We start from the raw sequence: 21701 nt of genomic DNA on the forward strand, positions 1-21701 counted from the left end.
AAATCCTTCTATAAGGGTTGTCAGTGGAAATTGACGTCTGTACTATTAGAAATCCTTCTATAAGGGTTCAGTCAGTGGAAATGAAATCCTTCTATAAGGGTTGTTAGTGGAAATTGACGTCTGTACTATTAGAAATCCTTCTATAAGGGTTCAGTCAGTGGAAATGAAATCCTTCTATAAGGGTTGTTAGTGGAAATTGACATATGGTACTATTAGAAATCCTTCTATAAGGGTTCAGTCAGTGGAAATTGACATCGGTACTATTAGAAATCCTTCTATTAGGGTTCAGTCAGTGGAAATTGACATCTGTAGGTACTATTAGAAATCCTTCTATAAGGGTTGTCAGTGGAAATTGACGTCTGTACTATTAGAAATCCTTCTATAAGGGTTCAGTCAGTGGAAATGAAATCCTTCTATAAGGGTTGTTAGTGGAAATTGACGTCTGTACTATTAGAAATCCTTCTATAAGGGTTCAGTCAGTGGAAATGAAATCCTTCTATAAGGGTTGTCAGTGGAAATTGACATCGGTACTATTAGAAATCCTTCTATAAGGGTTCAGTCAGTGGAAATTGACATCGGTACTATTAGAAATCCTTCTATAAGGGTTCAGTCAGTGGAAATTGACATCGGTACTATTAGAAATCCTTCTGTAAGGGTTCAGTCAGTGGAAAACAGGCCACCTCGTATATCTCTATGTGTAGATGCCATGGCTCCATGCAACTCCTGCCACTGGAAGGGGGTTCCGTTGTCGCCCAGTAGATGGCAGTTGTGTTGCAGGCTCGTGCGAAGTGCAGACATGCAGGGACTGGCCATCCGGCATATCATGGGAGGCCAGTAAGGAAGAGCAGTCATGAGTTTCCTGGTAGAAGGTGCTAGTATGAGACACATGTACCGTCAAATGATGGCAGTGCAACAATGACAATGGTCGAAGTCGTGGATTGTCCTGCAGTGGCATTATTCCTTCACCCTCGACAGAGATAAACAATGTTCCCCATACACAACACAGAAAAAGTGAAACTGCAATGTAACTTATTGAAAAGGTTAATCTACCTTACATTTCACACAAGCGCGAAGATTAATCCAGTATTCTCTATCCACTGTAAGTATGAAGTTAAAGTAAACATAACCATGTAACTCTTGAGAAATAGTTTCTTTCCTGTGTTGCTTCTCATAGTACAAGGTCCTACCACTTCAATATAGCACCTACATTGATTGGTACATGCAAGTTTCCTGCACAGCCTTCATTCTTATTGCAGACAGAGGAGAGCTTCTAATCGAAAAACAAAATGTGTAAAAGAATGTGCATTATGCATTTATTTAAGGAACTATAGCTGTATAAATACAAACAAACTTATAAGCTTTGTACATAATTTTGGCTTAGAACACTTGCTTTACAATCAGGTACAGCCAAAGTTTAACATTTTAACTATCAAAATGTGCACAAATTAAAAATACATTACACCATAAATAATAAAAAAAAAACTTAGCAAGTGCCTGATACAAAATAATTAAATACTAATTTATGTGTTAGTTTATTAGCTATTTCTTTTTTTTTTTAAGAAAAATTGTCAAAAAAAAAAAAACCATGCTGCTGAAAAATTTCTTTCCACCATTTGTATATATAAAAAAATCTTCCAAGACCCATGTATATTATTAAAAGTCCCTAGCTTCAAACTTCTACTTATGTGCAAACAACAAAACTCAATATTAAAAAATATAATAATAATGGTAACTTGATAAAATTAACCTCTTGATCCACAAGTGCAAGAAAATTAATAACAATAATTCCAATAAATTTATAATTTATTTTTTTTTGTTTAATTTCCAAACTTTACCTTAATAAGGCACTGTACTTATCATCTGTGGACACACAGAAAGAACAACTTTTCAACATTTGAAGGGCTCGGGGTGTAAAACATGGTAAGTGACATTTTTGTAATTTTTGAGTTACAAAGTAAAATGTGCCATCCTTCAATTTTCGAGGGAAATTGCCATGTCATACAATTTGCATTGGACTTGGTGAAGCCTTCTGAAATTGGTAAACGCAACATGAAAACAATTTATCTACACTATGGCTTCTAATAAACTAAGAAATGACCAAAATGTCACCATATTTTACACCCGAACCATTCATTTATTAAAAACATCTATACTGGGTAATGAAAGATAGTCAGCAGTAAAATGTTAGTCAAGAAAGCTGATGAGATAAGCAGAGAATGGATTTATATACAAGTACATGTGTGAATATTAAGCTAAAATCATGTTGGTTTTCTGTTCATTTTGTACAATAGTTTATTTTAAATTTTGCTGTGAACTATGTCCGCATGGTCTCTGACTGCGGGATGCATGCAGGTTTGAGTCTCCCAAGGGAAGCATAACAACTTTTCTCCTGAGATTTCATCCTACGTATGCAACCGGTGGCCAACAAAATTGTTAAGAAACAGGTAGCTACGAATGAGTAGCTTAACCTGGTCATAGAAACCTACGTGACAACTGGAGGTTTGCTGTGCTTACCACACGTCACACTAACTGGTTAGATGATCTCAGGCAGTGGATAAGTATGCTTTGGCCCTCAAGGGCTATGTTACGCCAGTAGATCAGTTATCCTATTCTTGTCAACAAAAGAGAATGCAAGATCAAGCTTTCGTGGTGAAATCCATTCCATATTTTAAATATAGTCCCACTACTTCATATGGTATTGAACCTTTTCAGTCAATTGTAAATCAATCTAGTGACAACATGAGAATTTCCACATTTCGGCACATTTTGTATTTAAATTTCACATTACAACCACTTGTTTGAAAATTGCCATATTTTGCAATAGTCCATTTATCACATTTCTGTTAAAATAACAAAATATATATTTACATATCAAAGACCTTTTTTTGGTACATATAAATCCATTCCCTGGCGATAGTTCCATCTTGGTATAAAATTTTAGGAAAAATATTTAAAAAAACAACAACTACAAAGCAGATCCACATATAAAAAAAACGTCAGTACAAAACACTTTAATAAGTCAATGCACTGGAATTCCATTAACATCCCATACATCTTGAAATGATCTAGACATTTCACAACATATGCAAGTCCCATCTATTTTGCGTTACAAAGAAAAAAGCAAAGTAACAACTGGTGGTAACTTCAACAAAGAAAAAAATAACAAATAAGTTAGGCATTTTTCAAAGATTTCACATCCACATAGCCACAGAACACAACAATAATTAACGTAAATATAATTACAGACAAACTTTCTACTTCAAACACAATAAAGGTGGAATTTTAACAATGCACTTTTTATAAATGTCATTCCACTCGTTTGTAACAGAATATTTTCATGATTAGCAGCATGAGATCTTGCTTCTGCACAAAAAAGCCAAGCACCAGTCTTTAGAAAAATCTCTCAAAAAAGTACTTTTTAATTCATGTACAAAAATACTGCAGTTAACTGTACTTTAAAAAATAGAATTTCATATGTAATCACTTCTGTAAAAAATAATCTGTATATATATATTTCTATCCTAGATACAGCTATCACAGACAAGCACAAACAATACACACAAGTGTAAAAAAGTTCTTAGAAAAGGTTTCTACAAACAACATTGTTTTGGAAATGAGATCTTGGCACAGAACATGATTTTGTTCTATTTAATATTGCACAAAGAGGTCAATCTAAGTTACTGTCATTCCTAAAAATGTATTTTCTCTCCACATGACCACCAGTTTTTTTTGTTTTGTTTTTTATCTATACATCTTCCAAATTTTACTCTCTCTTTTTCATTGTCTAAAACCTACCTGTGGTAATGGCTCACAATCTTACTGTACATAAGTTACAACTGCATGTTATTGATTTGTTTTATTTTACTTCGTATTTCTGCTAATCGCAAAGATCAGGAAAAGTCAGTGGCGTCGCATACGGTTCTCATACAAGTGTTCACAATAATGTTTTTGTACTGAATGCAGATTTACTCCTCTCCCTTGGTAACTTCATATTCAATTGAAAAAGTGAGAATAAGAGTTCAATTTATTTTCAACAATTTCCCCCCAAAATCACGCTATATTTGAAGTAATACAAGAAGGACCTAGGGGAAATTTGCCAGGTTTAGCAAATTATCTCTAAAGTTTGCAACTACGTATGTAGCACAAACCTTTTCGAATCCCCCTAGACATGCCTTGTATATGCTGCACTCTGGTGCCGAATGTAAGAAGTATTGTCCTTTGCATCAGTGTTTGCACAGCGAAGTGAACATCTTTGGGGTATAGTGGCCAACAGTCCCTTAGCTGTCAGCTCTAGGCAACACACACAGCAATTGTGTTCAACGCCCTCTGTGGAACACCATGGGAGTCAGTGTTACCAACTATCTACAGAAGTTATCAGACGTGAAAGAAGTCGTGTCAGTAAATTTTGTGTATATACTCGTACATCGAACATAGTATTTTTTCGAATAAAAATATGTGTGTGCATGTACATAATTTAAGATACATGAGTGTTCACATGCTCATGCGAACATTATCAGGCGACGTGCCTGGGAAAAGTAATGATATGATGAAACTGGTTAACAGCCACACACACACACAAAAAAAACACCCATGCCCAGGCTGGGATTCGAACCTGGGACCCCCCTTAAAATTATCGAGACAATGCATGATATGCTAAAACCAATTTGCCAAGACACTTGAATTTGAATACTTGATTTTTTTTGTTTTAAGCCAACTTTACACAGAACGGCAAACTGGGACTGGTCCTACAGTTTAAAGTGGAATCCAAACCACTGTGCTATGTGCTTCCAATGGATATTGAACCCAGGATCCTTGATTACAAGGTGACGACATTACCATTATGCCATCGGGCAGGCCCAATGCCGACACATGTTCAAACGAACATGACCTTCTTCTTACTCTCATGAGACCAAGTTTACATTTGTGGCGACAGAGTATTAAAATTTTATTGCACACAATGCAGACCTAGAGAGCAAATTTTACACATGTTTCTGCCACTAAGAAAGCTGGTGGTCCTTGATCATGCTGTTAATCAAATAAATAGCAAACTCTGTAAAACTGGAATAAAATTACAACACATATATGCCACTACAGAACATTCTACAAATCATGTAAACATTTGAAATCATTTAACTTTTGTTAGTTTTTTTGTATAGGCATTTTTATTATATGGGGCATCAAGCCATTATTTGTATTAAGAATGTATTAAATGAAATGTATGGATCAATTGTAATCCTATTAAGATAATAATAATTAATAATAACATCCATGATGGATGTGATAAATGTTGTTACGTGTTTCGTTGGGAGGTACGTCGTACCCTTAGTGAATAAAGGCAGTGAGCCTTCGAAATTAAATCAGAAAAAAAAAACTATCCAATTGTGCAACGCAGAAACATGAAACTTCACAAAGGAAATAACAACATTGTTTTGACCTTCAAATTTTTGGATCAACTTTGATCCTTCTTCAGTGACAAGATGAAGACATCAAGTTTTTTTATACTCTTTCACAACTCAATTCTTTTCTACCATGCCTGAGAAACGATCAACACCACTCTGAGAATTCATGTGCTATGATTTTACCTCAGTTTTCAATATATAAACAACACGTGGCATGAAATATTACCTTTCCTTTTGTGAAAACTATGCAACAGTCGCCTTCGTGACCTTGATCCTGCTACCAAAGGTCCCAGAGTTAGAATCCCTACCTGTGCAAGTTCTTTGTGGATATCCTTTCAACTTGATCATTGCAATTAGCCAAAACTGATAGCAAAGCACCATAAAATAACAAAAACACAAACTGCATAATGCTTATGTTGGGCTCTATTGTTTAAAAAAATAGCTCGAAATTGAACTATAGAATTATGCTATATGCAACACTCTCAAAAATGCATTGCTGTTTGTTGGTTTATATTTTCATGCTGTGTTGTGTCCTGCATATGTCTACGATTTTAATACAGGTGAGATTATGAACATTGTTATACTTTTTATGTGTTTTGAAAGCCTTTTGTGGCATTACTTCAAAACTGGTATTTTAACCAAGTTCTACTAAAAAAAACACTGCCACATGTGTTACAAATAATAATGGATGATATTCAGTGACCAACTTCCCCCACAATTCATTGCACCATATTTCAGGTAAACAGATCGGATCCTGTGTTGAAAACATCCCAGGTAAGCATTGTGTGCATGGTCTTTGCCAAACTGGTTCATTGTATGATTATCCTGATCATATGAGGAATGTGTACTTTTTACCTTTTCCGAAACCCTACATAAATAGTGAAAAGTGTGTAAAGAGGTAAAATGCAAATTTTCTCGTTGTAAGAAGGCTTCTATGCTTTCCTTGACACATGTGAAGTTGTTTGCCCAAATTCTCACTAGGGTATACACTGTGATGACAAGTTGAATATCATCCATTATTATACTCTGTCCTGGATGTCTCTTGAGCAAGGGACCGAAAACAAGTCTCAACGCAAGTAGTGACACAAGACGGCTCCACCATAAACACGTGAGATTGAATGGGATTGCATGGAGGTGAGGAAAGTGACTGCAGTTACCAGCTCTGCCCATTCGATTTCTCCCCTTCTCTGCTGCTATGCAAGGTCTTGCTCCACAGAGTCCAGGTATAGAATATAGTTGAAGTTAACTCCAGTTTGACAGTATAGGAATTAATTGTAAACAACATTGAAACATGACACTAAACAGTATAAATAACCTAGATTGACCTCTTCAAAATAAACTCTCAAACTACCAATTATAGGAACAAATTTGTCATAATTATTGCAATTAATTTCTGACCACTACAGCAGTGTCATCTGCTGGAGATTCTTGCAAATAACCATATCCATAACAGCCTGGAAAACAACTTGGATGTTTGACGTGTCTGTTGCCGTTGTGAAGTGAGGGTAGACCACTTTCGCAGCATTCTTGTTCTGGGTTGCGAATTTGTACTGGATGAACAATGCTCCTCTGTCAACATTGAAGTCAGGGCCTGGCATAATATGAGTGGGAAGGAAAATATTTATTAATTTACTACATGTGAAATACCATCCCACGGTGCAACCTATCTGCTGCACCACAGTGACACTATGTGCCCAGTCCATGAACTTATTGACTAGTGCAAATAACCTCGCACCAGATCTCCAGTCGATATAACCTAATGACGAGAGCAATGTATACACTTGAAACAGATGCTAATGCTGAATTAACTTGGCTGGTAACACGAGAACACTTGTTCAAATGATACAGATGCCACAGAAATATTCATAAAGGGTGTTTCATAAAGTGTGCAGTTTTTAAATCGCTTGTCATTTTTTGTTTGAACGTTGGCAACACTGTTCTTATCATTTTCGTAATCTCTGATCACACCCATTATTACTTGAGCAATTTTTGGCATTTGTTCAGTTTAGTTGCCATGGAGCGGTTCACTATCGAGCAACGCGTCATTATCTTGAAAACACATTACAGAAACGGGGAGTCTCATGCACAGACAGTTTGTAATCTTCGCGCGATCTTCGGACGTAACAATGCCCCCACTGCAAGAACAGTTAGGAGGTTGGTGAAGAAATTCGAGATATCCGGATCAGTTACAACCATTAATTCACCTGGGCGAAAACGTAGTCGTCGCACAGATGAAAACATTGCAGTATTCCAGACAGTGTGAATGTTGGCCCCGCGAAGTCTGGTCGCTGTCATTCACAACTGTTGGGGATATCGGTATCCTCAGTGCAACGAATACTGAAAGAAGACATTCATATGCACCCTTACAAGGTTCAGTTGACGCAAGAGATCAAAGCAACCGATCATGCGAAATGAATAAATATGCCAGACATCATTTTTCACTTTTAAATCGCATATGGGCATATGCTGGACACTTTTCACTTTTCAATTATTAAATCGTAGTGAATGTGTAAAATAATAAAAATAAAAATGTCAACTTTCATGCAATTTTGGCTGAGTTATTGCATTTTCAAAAACTGCGCACTTTATGAAACACCTTTTACATAGACATTTATACATATTCTGGACACATTTAAATCGTTACAATGCTAAAGTATTGGTGGGAATTGTCAAGAATATTGGCACTAGTACAGTCAGCTGCAATAATAATAATAACAACATTTCAACTTACCTTTATAGTCGGGAAAATACAACCTCAAGTGTCTCCCTGAATACAAGACTTTCTCTCGAAAGAGGTCATACTTGTTTAGGAACAGGATGAATGAAGACTCTCGGAAGAACCTATTGTTCACTATCTGTGAAAACAGCTTCAGGCTCTCTTCCAATCTGTTTACATTTGGATCTTCCTGGTAAAAGGAAGAAAAGAGTTTTACAAATTTTATGTAGGAAGAATTTCAAAACTAGCACAGCAGTTACGTAAAATAGTGAAGGGGTATTCCATTATTAAAGTGATTATTCTAGTGATAGTTAGGGAACATTTTTCTTAGTTTCTGTGCAATGAAATATGAAACTTTACACTGTTGATTAAACATAATTTACCCTTACAATACTTTCCCAGATTTATAGCTGTAAGTGAACCATTTCATGGTGGGACAGACGAAACACTGCCTCCTGATTAAGCTACAGCATGGCATTTAATTTAAAAAAATGTGATTCAGGGGCACTTTGAAACACACTCATTTCTGTAGTTAGTAGTCTGTCACATGTAAGTCTAATGTTATTGTAACAGGCACCTCTTGGGGTTGAAAATAGTCATGTGGTTGCGATAGTAGTAGGAACCTATAGCTGTTAAAATTGTGATGTTGCATGTACTGCGATAACTACAACAAGAATTAAGTTATTCCTTTTTTGTTTTGAATTTAATTAACCCACAACACTGAAATATGCTCATCAGCTCCAAGTCCATATGAGTTTTGAGAAGTAAGATTGACATGAACAATATTTTATGTGCCAGGTGGTTATCATTCAAGTTCTCTGGAGCCCGTTTGAAGCAATGGATTGTGGTGAAACTTGATATAGAGGCTACGGAAAACATTGGCAAGCAAATGCTGATGAAAAGAAAGTTCAAATTCTCACCACCAGGTGGAAATGTGGTGCTGAAATCTGATGCACAGTGAACATCCTGCTCTTGAATCTTTACTCTTCCAAAGGGTCATTCACATTGAAAACCACAAATTAAACACATCAGTACTGACAAAGTCTTTAAAAAATAAAAATTCATGTCCAATTTCTGGTTGATGTTATTTGAGCACCACATTTTCAGCTGGTGTTGAAAATATGAAATACAGTGAAACCTCGATTTTACGTTTTTGAGAGGACCAAGCTCAAAAAATCTTAAAATGCAGGAAAATGTAAAAATCAAGGTAAATTTTGTAGGGACCATTGGGACCATGAATATTGAATGTATGATGTGGGAAAATGTAAAATCGAGGTTTCACTGTATTTGTTCATCATCATTCGCTTCCCCATGTTCTCCATAGCTTCAATACCAAGTTTCACCGCAACCTGATACTTCGAGAGGGTTCTGAGTAATTCTGACTACCTGGTATGTAAACATATGTAATATCTGCTATTGTTGATAAATTTGGGGGAGAGAGAGCTGCACATTCCCTCTCCCCATCTACACCTATGAGTATATGCTCATTCGTGACTACAAATTGTAACCAAAGCAGGCAGAAAATTAAAAACTGGTAGACTGTGAAGGAATTTGTTATCAGTAGGGCCCAGGAATTTATGTTATAACATTTTTTTCAATTGGCTTCGGATCTATTATTGGGGTGAGATCTTTACATATCTGATGAAAATCAGCCGAAATAGACAAAGCATATTTTGACATATTTCACCAATTTCGCATTTTTACAACATATTTCTGCATAATTTCGTAATGCTCTCGCACATAATTGGTTATTTCATATTTTTTCTTTGTAGCTTTAGCACGTTTAGTTCATATTGTCGATGGCAGGATATGGAAATTACGGAGGAAGAAAGGTGCCGTCTTTTGTTAGTACAGAACAAAAAATACCCCACACTTTTTTATCCTGTCGACAAACATGCAAACATTATTGAGGAAAAATGTTCTCTCTCATTGTTGCACGGGAAGTAAAGAAGTTTCGTTCTCATTTCCTTGCCTTTTTCGCTTTTCACAAATATCAGTCAAAAGTAAAAATAACATTAGGTACATTACAGCCCCTACTCTACTCTCTCCGGTATGGGAGAAATTCGTGAGTACTGTTGTGCATATTTTTGGCTTTCCTGGGAATATTTCTGCATTTTTCTGACATATTTGTAATTTTTCATGACATATTTTCCAATTTATATGATATAATTACATACATATTTTACAGTTTTATAGGACATAAAGTCCCGGGACCTAGTTATCAGTAAGAACATTACTGTTTTACTTGTAATTGCATAATTGATTTGCATTTCCAAAATGTGCACAATGAGGAGGAAAATCTAGCGAGGCCAAATGTAGAGCTCTACCGTGCAACACAATAGCATGAACACCACAAAAACAAGGGGGAGCATTCACCAGAATGACAAGTTTTTAGATAACACAAATAAGTGGATTTTCATTGGTTGAAGCGTGGTCAGCACATCAAATCCCATCGCAGCTGTTTTTTGCCTTTTCAGACCAGTCTGGTTTTGCTTTCAAGGTACTGCCAGAAATAAGATTTTACTGATATATTCTCATATTATGGATAAAACATGTTCTAAAATTACAGGAATGATCGGGCATGAAATAAAAGTCTGATAAAAAGATCCATAAACTATGAAACCCCTAACATTGTATTCACCTAAGGATGTAGCCACAAAATAGGTCCTTAATGTTTTTTATCAACAATTTGCGTCATTATAAATCGTTGGGTTTTTCATCCATCTCTACAGGTGAAAACAAATAAATATTTAAAACAAACTTGCAAATTTTTTAAGTCAACTACACCTTGATCACCTAAACAAAATTCTACCAATGCCATGCCATATGGACCTTGCGGTCTCACTATGAAATAAGTTATTCCACACGCTCGACATTATCACACAAAAATGCAAGTATGGAAACTTACTATCAGAGTCATGTCATAGCCACTGAGAGAGACAACAAACAACACTGCTTTAACGTCATCGAAACAGTAGATCCACTTCCTCCTTTGCGACCTCTGGCCACCGACATCAAACATGCTGTAAAAAAATAATTGGATATCATCACGCATCTGCATCTATATGCAAGTAAAACTACATTCATTTATACAGTGGAAATATGTGTTCATTGCACTGTGCCAAAGGCCCCATCTACTGTATTGGATATTTTCTTTTGGAGGTGATGCAATCAGCACCATGCTCTGGCCATCTTTACCAATTTTTTTTAAAGCAACAGAGGCATTTTAATGCAGGAATAAGGTCAGAAAAAAATCCCACCTTAGATTTTGCAGCACACGATGTCAAAAGTTGAAGTCTCAACCTGGACAACACCAATAACTCATACTTTACTTCAGAGCCTTTCGCTCCAAACTATCAAATTTATCTAGATCCTTCAGAATATAAAGGATCTAGGATATCCATGAATTCAGAGAATGACTGAGATTAGGTACAAATTGTATTTTTTGTATATTTCTTATCGTACGCTGCTTTCTTTTTTTTTAGGGTAATTGAAATGATAAAGATGAATGATTATTAATATCATTGGTACTCAAAAAGCGCACATGAAAACTGAAGTAAGGGGTATGTTGGTTGCTTTTACGTTAATTACAACAGTTGCTTAATTGTTGTAAACAAATATGGAAACTAATAAAGTAGATACTTATGCTTTATGCTGACCTCCATACAGCAAGAGGTTAAAATTACTTCCAAGATTGTACATTGAAAGCTCTTTTACCAACTGTAAAATTTGGATTGCTTTTTGTAAATGAACTTTCCATGTATTAAAATCGGTAAAAACATACTCACCACAACACCAATGCTCACTACCCACTAAGGTGTCAATGCACCAGAAATATATCATCTATGTTGAGTACTACACAATGACCCTGAAATGTCAACTTAGCTTTTTGGCTTTATAGTGGTATGCAGTGTGAGTGTTGCTGTCCTGATTTTAATATAGGTAAAGATTATGCACCTTCCTGTGGGTGGCACGGTTCCATTTGAAGGAGAAATCATAATTTCACTAAGTTCAATCTCTGGAAAATATTGCACCATCTATGAAAACGGCAACTACAATAAAGTATATTTTCACAATAAATTTAATTATAAACACAATATGTGTCCTTACCTGACAATGATGTCATTTATCTTGAAATGCGTTTCTATAATTCCATTCGTCCGAACTCGTGCCCTAAGAACATCAGTGGGGCTTGGAATATACTTCTCATTGCATATCCTTTCCATGTTTTCAAACAGACTGAAAGATATTAAGAATATTGCTTGGCATTTATTGATCAATCCACAATGGCTGCATCAGCACAGGTTATTTACACCCCTCCCCTAACACACAGATAAAAGCTCCTTAGCAGAAGCAAAATTAATTTAACTCAGTGCAAGAAAGCACACAAAACTGACACGAAGACAGTTAAGGCACGGCTGGACCTTTGGCATACAAATGGGTGAATTTTTTCAAATTTTCCTCTCCATTCCAAAAACTTCTTGGATATTTCAAAATATGAAACATTATGTCAGCTTAGAATTCCTTCTAGAGCATTGACATGAATTTTCGTGTAGTTTTCTTTCACTGTTGTCTAGATATTATCAATAGTTTTGTGATTACATAAGTCTATTAAACTATTGATAATATCTAGACAACAGTGAAAGAAAACTACATGAAAATTCATGTCAGTGCCCTAGAAGGAATTCTAAGCAGATGTAATGTTTCATATTTTGAAATATCCAAGAAGTTTTTCGAACGGAAAGGAAAATTTGAAAAAAATTCGCCCATTTGCATGCCAAAGGTCCAGCCGAGCCTTAAAATGGTTCGGACATGTGGGAAGAATGGACGAAGAAAGAAAAGCAAAATAATTTATGGAAACTAGAACAGGAGAACAAGAGGTAGACCCTGGAAGAAAAAGGAATAAGAAAGAGGATAAAAGAAAAGGAATAAGAGAAATGAAGAGGATGGCAAAGTGATGGGAGATATGGGAGGAGTGGACAGAGGCAACCTTGATGCTATGAGGCCAAAGGGGGAAAGAGGAAGAAGAAACAGCATGAAAGCAACAAATATTATGGAGATGATATTTATGCTCATCGATGCAATAAAACAGATAACTACACTTTATCATTTTAACATCTAGTTATAGTCTATTATTTGACTATAAGTTTAACATCCTTGTTCTAGATAAATAAAACTAGCAAGACAATCCACAGGCATATACGGTTGATACTTCAAAAATAAATCATGTCAAGTGTCATTTTAAAAGTTACAACATTAAAATTCAAGAATAAGAAATAATACCTTTAAAAACAAATTCTTAAACATAAAGACCATATGTATGATAGAAATGCATGTGTTTAATTTATGTTTTGAGAAAACAAAAGCACTACCAACTGAAGTGCAGTAAACATGATAAAATTAACTAACTAACTAACTCTCTAGCTTTCTTAAACCCAAAGGTTCATGGCTGCAGCAACACAGGCCTTCCATCCGTCCCTATCTTGAGCAAAATCTATATACTCACGTGTCAAACTTGCAAAATAAGAGGGTCAGTCATCGCAACCGACAATGCACAATTGCTCATTATTTATCGCAAGATTTTCTGTTTATATATTCCCGATATTACTACGACCCTAAAATTTAACTATGTTTCCTAACCTAACCTAACCACATGCCAATGGTTCGTGGGGCTAGCGCCAATGGTCCGTGGGACTAGCCATAATTCAGGAATTTCTATACGTACGCGCCAAATTTTAAGTGCAGATTCGTGATTAGGAGACCCAAATTATAGCTCGACCACAAGGAAAAAAACCTTCCACCCAAAGCGTTTGCGCAACTTCCCTGCCGTTAAAGGTGTTCGGGCCAGTGTTGCCAGGTCAGATTTGAAAAATTCTGGAGATTGTTCCTTGGGAAACCAGAAGATCTGCTACAAAATCTGATGATCTAATAGTAGAGGATGAATGACGTTCTTGGGGGCGGAGGGGTGGCATAGTCGTGCACACTGGGGGGGGGGAAGGGGAGTGGGGTACATTGTTTACGGTGTAAACGTCACAGATACTTTTGTAACAATGGTGCTAAACCCAGCACCCTGTGTTTGGCGAAAATATACCGAAGATCTCCACTTCAGGAGTGGACATGTTTCAAACAAAAGAAAGTAAACCGCCCGAGGGAATATCTTTCATCTCTTCCGCATTTTCCGTTTGCAATGCCTCTATTATCGCGAGGAATTTTTATGACAGGAAATGGTAGAAAGTTGTGTTCACAGATGCAGGTAACGTGCCGCCTTTTGTTGTCGGCGATTTTCCACAATCTTTCAAGTCGAATGTTAACAATAACAAATCAATTTGTCTTCTGCTGGTGTTCGGTGTACAGCTATCGATAGGGGTGGGCACGCGTCCTGCACCATAATGAGAAAATGCATTACGTATGTGAAATATATTTGGTGAATTAGACAGCATGTCTTCCTCAATAATTCAAGATAGCAACGCTTATGCGAGGGTGCCACCCATCCTCCCCATCTGCTAGAAATACACACACACACACCCAAAAACACATACAAGTATAACATAATTTGCCCACGCTACGTAGCCAGTGTTTCTACCTCGTAAGGCAAGGATGTTTCACTGTGTTTGTGTCACATCATCCATTTCATCAGTTTTTCATTCATCCATATTGTCGTACTTATCCGTAGAGGCACAAAAGCGACGTAAAATAACTAAAATAGAAATAGAGTTTAGGGTGGGATAAAATACAACCATCTAAAAATAGTAATGTAGTAAAGTAATAAAATAATGTCCTAGCACAATTGAGTAGCGTTTGACATAATTTCACAATTCAAACAGCACTTTTCACGGCTGAGTGGAGTTCCACTCTATCTCTCCCCTCCATGTTCAAGTAAGATGAGCAGGAAACGTGTTTTTGAGCTGGCCGTTGGAGGTTCCATAGCAATAATTTATTAAGGAATTCTCCTGAGAAATCAATAGGCCTGGCAACGCTGACGTGAGCCAGCGAATGTTGCTTCCCCCTGCCCTTTCCTACACCCGCCGGCCCGATGTGCTTCTGCGCAGGTTTTTTTGCTTGTGGTTCCACTATAGTAAGTATCCGAAATTTCAAACAAATTGGAGAAATTCCCTGTATTGTTAAATTATACCCAAGAAACTTCAAAAGATGATAAAGTATTTCAAAAACAAAATCAAAAAGAGTGTTTACTCCTACAATCAGAAACCTTGGAATCAATTACTGCTGAATAGGATAGTTTTATCAGACATGTTTCTGGTCATACAGCATTACATAAAATGATAATTTCATATAAAGATGCACAATACTTACTAAATAGCAGAATCGTTGAGCTCGTACTCGTAGCCACGAGCAACAGCCAGACGGACACCACGGTCATTCCACAAGGTACGTAGGGCAGTTGAAATGTAAGGCAGCATGTTGAAGTCTTTATCGAAGCAGCTATTGCTTGCCAGAATAGTCTGTGCATGAGCCTGTTAATTGCAAGGAATGAACATATGAAGCTTCATGTGATATAATAAAAACAAGTGCCTGTAAGAAATAAGTTTGAAAATTTCCATTGATGCTCATTGTAAACCATGAAATTTGAACAAAATCTTGTGCTTTTATTAAAAAAAGAAAAAAAAAATCCCCCAAAATATTTTCATAATAGCAGAGACCTGGGTCCAAGTCCTCGTAGAATTACATTTTTTGCTTAAATTTCTATGAAGTACAACTGTGAGTGTCAAATCATAAGCTACTACAGAGCATTCCCTGACATTCGCTACGATACTCGGTGGCAAGCGGCCCGGTGTCAGCGCTTGTCTTTTCTGGTGAACGGGGTACAGTCAGTAGAGTCTGCTATTAAAATTACAGTTTTCATATTGTGAACTAACCTTGACTAAAGAAGGTGTTGAAAATGATGTCCTTCTGCTGCAACAGATTCCTGGCATCTTTGAAGGAAATTGGCATTTACACATACAAGTTCGTCTACTGTAATTCTCCCGATTTCTCGTACAATACTCTCTTTTAACTCACGGATTGTGTGCGGATTATCTTTGTATACTTTATTTTTTAGACTTCCCCATAAATAAAAATCGCAGGCTGACAAATCGGGGGACCTAGAGGGTTTTTGAAACACCCGTTTCTTGTGAGAGGCGGCGGATAGATTTCCAAGGAGACTGTTCTAACCTTTGTCCTATCTCATAGAGTTTTTCATTAGTAAGTACATGTGGGTGTTTCTTTCCACTTTTATTGAGAACTGACCCGGTTACTCTAAACTTTTTTACGAGGTCTAATATAGTGGTCCTATGTGGAACGGGAACACCAGGAAATTTCGTTGAGAAACGTCGTCACACTTCTCCACAATTCCTCTTTCCTTTGTTGTAATGTAAACTTTTGTGGTGCCATATTAAGCCACAATCTTCAACACACGGACACGACACAACACAACTTCCGAGGGAGGATTATACTGGCGTCAGTCTGCAATGTCAACAGAAAGGGAAAGAGAGCGAAGGCAGGGAGAGCGAAAAAAACAGACTGTAGCGTGCGACTGTCGCAGACCCCGTTCACCGGTAAAAAATCTGACGAAACCAAGGCTGTCTCTGTAGCTCTGTTGGTAAGGCAATGACAGGAATAGCCTTACCTTTTGAGGGAACATAATAAGCCTTAGAGGAGCATCTCATTAGAACAAATACCATGTAAGCAAAATTTCATCATTCGAGTGTTCCCTGAGCAAGGGGCTTACCTTGTTCTTGACAGACTGCAGATTGATCCGGAGTAACCCCATCCCATTTAGAACATATTTCATTGAGGATAGCAAATTGTCCATGACTGTGGGACGGAAACTGTGAAGCTCGTCTCTAGTGAAGCCATCGCTGTGGATGATTTTCATCTGCTTCACTAGAGTGCTTTTACCACTCTCCCCTGCACCTGAAACAATACATACACTTCAACACAGTGCCTGCACAAAGATAATGTACAAAGCATGGATTTTATGTACAAATTTTATTATAGTACAATTGGCAGAATAAAATATTTTTTTTATTTTACACAATAAAAGTAATGATCATCATTTTTGCATTGACCCATTCATTACATGGGTATGAACATCATCAAGCAAGATTAATTGGCAAAACATGATCCTTAAACTTTTACATACAATTTTCTAGTAGTTAAGAAATAAGGGTAATTATCTAGTATAGCCTGAACAACTCCCACTCATTAACCTTTTGTCACCCAAGGCCTTTTTTACAAGTAAGCCTCTATTGCCCGAGCCGATTTTGAGCAAAATGCAGAGTTTCAATCATAGGCGTAGCTAGAACTTCATATTTGGATGTGCACAAAGGAAAAAAATGAGGTCTTGTACCTTTTTAATAGCATATTTTGCAACACAATCACTTGGCTCTTTAACTGCACTGATGTTTGTAAAGGAATATAAATTCACTAAATGACAGTGTTAAAAATTTCAGAAAATATGTACCTAGTAAAAAAAATCAAATTGGATAGAAATTACACACACACAAAATGTTCATAAATGTTACAAACAAATACATTAAAATACACGTCATCTATAACAAGAGACGTGTCAAAAGGTACAATGTTCTTAAACTCATCAATAACTTCATTTACATCAATAGACTAAGTTTTTTCCTGTTCCACAAATAGCAAGAGCAGGGCTTTCCAATCTATCCTGCTTCTGAGTTGCTCTTAATTTAGTTTTAACTTGGGTAAGCTTGGAGAAAGCTCTCTCACACGTGCAGTTTCTGACAGGTATAGAAGAAAAGCGCTGTAGTACAGAGTAGAATGCAGTAAATATCTTCTTTCTCCAATGACATCAAAAAATCGAAAATCTATAGACACTCGTTTCATCAGCGATGACATTTTCAACTTCTTATAAACTGCCGCTTATTTTCTCTCTTATTGATATATCTGTCTTTAATTCTCTTTGATAAAGCAGCCCATTAGGGTGTGCCTAGGCACACCCCGTAGCTACGCCTATGGTTTCAATTAAATGAGTGTAGATCGGAGGCTAATTGCCCTAGAGAGATGAGTGATATACCGTTGTACGCGGAATGAACCAGAGATTCAGACTATATGAAATTTTTGAAAATTCGGCGTATATATGGCGGGGGGAGGGGGCTAACTCTCAAAATTCCAAAATTTCGGAAAAAAAAATTTGGTTCCCCCACCCTCCCCCCAAGAAAAAATACATGACAGTGTCGACATGCACATGGAAATGATCGCTGACATGTAAGGAACACAAAAAATATTTGCATTATTATCATATTACCAATGTACCCCCAAAAGCAATGGTCGGCACGCCACTGATTCAAGCTTCAAAATGCAGCGGTACCTTGAAATGACTATAGCTCAGAAACTAAATGCCCTAGAGATATGAAAGATATACCGTTGTACGCAGAATGAATCACAGATTTAGACGATATATAATTTATGCACATTCAGCGTATATATGGAGGGGGAAAGGGGGGAAATCCCCTGAAAATCCTTTTTTAAAAAATGGGGTATCGCCCCCCCCCCCCCACCCTCCGAAAAAAAGGATATGGAAAGTTCAAAATGGACATAGAAATTATCGCTGGCATGTAAGAAACAGAAAAATATTTGCATCATTGTCGTATGACCAATGTAACTTGAGTTGTACCCCCGAAAGGAATGGCCACTGATTCAAGCTTCAAAATGCAGCGGTACCTTGAAATGACTATAGCTCAGAAACTAAATGCCCTAGAGATATGAAAGATATACCGTCGTACGCAGAATGAATCACAGATTCAGATGATATATAATTTATGCACATTCGGCGTACATATAGAGGGGGAAATCCCCTCAAAAATACTTTTCTTAAAAAAATGTCAAAATGCACAACATGCAAAATTTATGCAAATTTGGTGTATATATGGAGGGGGAAGGGAGAAAACCCCCAAAAATTATTTTTAAAAAATTGTCACTTCACCCAAAAAATGTCCTCGCACTTGGGCACAAAACGACACCTACGCACAACATTCACGGACGAAAAGCTAGAACGCAGTGACAAATGAGCCCCAAATTCTTGCACCTGCTTGAAATTCTATTTTTAGACAATGCTGGGTAACCCCTGTTGCCACTTGTGCTAAAAAAAACAAAAGGTTTCCTTCAGCGCGCTTCGAAATTCCATACTCACAACGCAGATTCAACAACCAGTCTTCCCCCTCCCCCTGCTTGCACCCTCACAGAAAACTTATATTTTAACATCGGATACTGATAAACAAGCTTCCTTCGAATGCACTTAGCAAGAGGGAGTGAAAAGCATTGCTTTAGAACAACAAAGCCGGTCTTCCTTTGTCGGCAAAAAATTGACCTTGAAAAGAGAGGCAAAAGAGAAGTCCCTTTTCCCGCCTTTCCCCCTCCATTTTCATGAAGACAAAAAAAATGCAAAAAACCATTTCTGTTAAATACATGTGTTAGGAACAATATAAAAAAATAAAATCGAAATTCTAGCCAAAAATAGAAAAGTTATAACGTAAAAACTACGACCTTGACACAGCGTCTCGATCGAGACGCTTGGTGTCCTGAGGGTTACTTTTGGGTATCTCGTTTGAGACGCTTGGGCACCAAAAGGTTAATTTAGTTAATTTTAGCATTGATACTTACCTATTCTACATTGCGGAACATTCTTTAAGGTGAAATTATGCCTTTTTCCATAAAACAGTGTATTTTCATATTACGAGTCGTTATTTGTCTTCCAATATGGTGTGCACTCGGCAAGGATCATCGCACGCCGTGCTTGTGTTTTGTCGATTTGCAGTGCGCAAGCAGTGTTTCAAACCTTAATGACCGAAAATTACGTACTATTACGATTTTTTTTTACATGTTTCCATGATTCTTGCATGATTAGCTCCACGAACCATGCACGATAAGGTTAGGTTAGGTTAGGCAAACACAGTTAAAAAAAACTGACAAGGATTTACGACATAAACAGCCACTACGTGTCGAACAGATGGTTTTCGATTTCAGGAAACAAAAAGCGTGTTTGAAAACTCTGACACGGGGTTACATCATCGAACGCAGGCAAATAGCAAGGAAATGGCAGCAATCGCCTCTGTGTGTTGGAAATATTTCTCAGAAAGAAAAAAAAAGGAATTCCGGGTCAGAAAGCTTAAACGATCAAAGAAAACACCTTCACGAACTTCCACAATGTCAGAGAAATTGATTAAAGTAAGTAGTTTCTCCTGTAAAAATGAAGAAATCCGTTCGGGCGATACTACATATTTAACGAAATAAGAACCACCTTATTGAAATAGTTTAACAATATTTCATATATATGCACAATTGCTTATAATCGAACAAATAGTATATGCATATTGATTAGATCTTTTTTTCTAAACTTTAAACTTATACTGTTCCATTGAACAATACTTCAATACGATATTCCAGCTACCAGGAAAAAGAAAAAAACTTTTCATGTACATATAATTCAATTCGTGTATTGAACTAACATTCACCAATGTTCTATGAGACTCTGCTAACAAGGTACTACTTTTTTAATGAGGGTGTTTTGTTGAAGAATAAACATCTTCTAAATGGTTTGGCAATTTGATGACACTTCTCAATCTCATGAAGGATGGTCATAATGCTTTATCCTATAACAGCTTAAAATAAGAATTTGAATCACTGCTGAACAGCAGTAGTTACTTGCATGTATCTTGAACCATATTTCAACTATTTGATGCTTGAAATACTGTCTCATGTAAGTGGTGGACATCTTTATTCCCATATAGGCTAACTGTTAGGTATAGAAGGCTACTGGATACAAATTTCTACAAAACAATACATATCAAAATTACTTATATTTTCTTACCTAGTAGTAAAATCTTGATAACATTTTGCTCTTGTTTGGCTAGCTCACCTAGCTGCCTATCGATCTCCTCACTTCTACGCCTTGCCTTTGCTTCCTCTCTGTCTAGACTTAAACATGCACCCATCCCATCTTGCAAGGTAAGACACACTACATCTGAATATGAGTTCCTACAAAGTATAGAACTTTGATTATAGACGATATTATGTTCCACCAATATCAGCACCACTACAATTCAATTACAGTTCTTATGTTCGCGTGTGTTGGAAAGTAACTCTTATGTTTAACGTCAAGGAATCAAAATTTACTCATGAATGAAAACTGGAACACTTACAAATTAACTTTCTCTCAGACATAACAAATACGTCACACATAGCTTTCTTTCCAAATTAAACTAAAATATATCATAACAAAGTAGTTGATATTAGTAATCACAATAACCTGATATTAAGTTAGATTTTCCCTTTGGTAATTTGAGTTCAATTTTATTCTACCTAGCTAAAGAACAAGATAAAAATATTTCTTTTTAAGTTTTAATCCATGGAGCAACTATCAGTATTTAGCCAGTTATTTGCCATACATTTCTTTGAAAAAATATAAAAATTGTATTACAGAACTTAAAACCTTGAAAATAAATAAACTAACGAAACACACGTTGTTACGGTTGTTTTTACGCAAAATCAACAGGCTGTTGCACTCCATCAACTTCCGCCATTATTGTTTATTGTTTTGGCTTCATGGGAGGAAAGGAAAAATT

General features: G+C 36.6%; 1 protein-coding gene across 2 annotated transcripts; it reads right to left on the reverse strand.

Moving 5' to 3' along the window:
* Window positions 1–1300: 1300 nt before the first annotated feature.
* LOC145978294 (guanine nucleotide-binding protein G(o) subunit alpha-like) lies at window positions 1301–21670 on the reverse strand. 2 transcript variants are annotated; one of them, XM_083110827.1, is made up of 8 exons: window positions 21599–21670; window positions 20948–21114; window positions 16841–17025; window positions 15427–15587; window positions 12226–12354; window positions 11024–11138; window positions 8131–8305; window positions 1301–6990 (listed from the first exon to the last, which is right to left on the reverse strand). In XM_083110827.1, exons 2-8 carry the CDS (start codon window positions 21069–21071, stop codon window positions 6800–6802), a joined length of 1080 nt encoding a protein of 359 aa, XP_082966953.1. In that variant the 5' UTR covers window positions 21072–21114; window positions 21599–21670; the 3' UTR covers window positions 1301–6799. The 2 variants fall into 2 exon arrangements, with proteins under 2 accessions (XP_082966953.1, XP_082966954.1); XM_083110828.1 differs by having other exon boundaries at window positions 21590–21664.
* Window positions 21671–21701: the final 31 nt, after the last annotated feature.

This window comes from Lepisma saccharinum, chromosome 24 (assembly GCF_977018435.1).
Source record: "Lepisma saccharinum chromosome 24, izLepSacc3.1, whole genome shotgun sequence".
NCBI lineage: Eukaryota > Metazoa > Arthropoda > Insecta > Zygentoma > Lepismatidae > Lepisma > Lepisma saccharinum.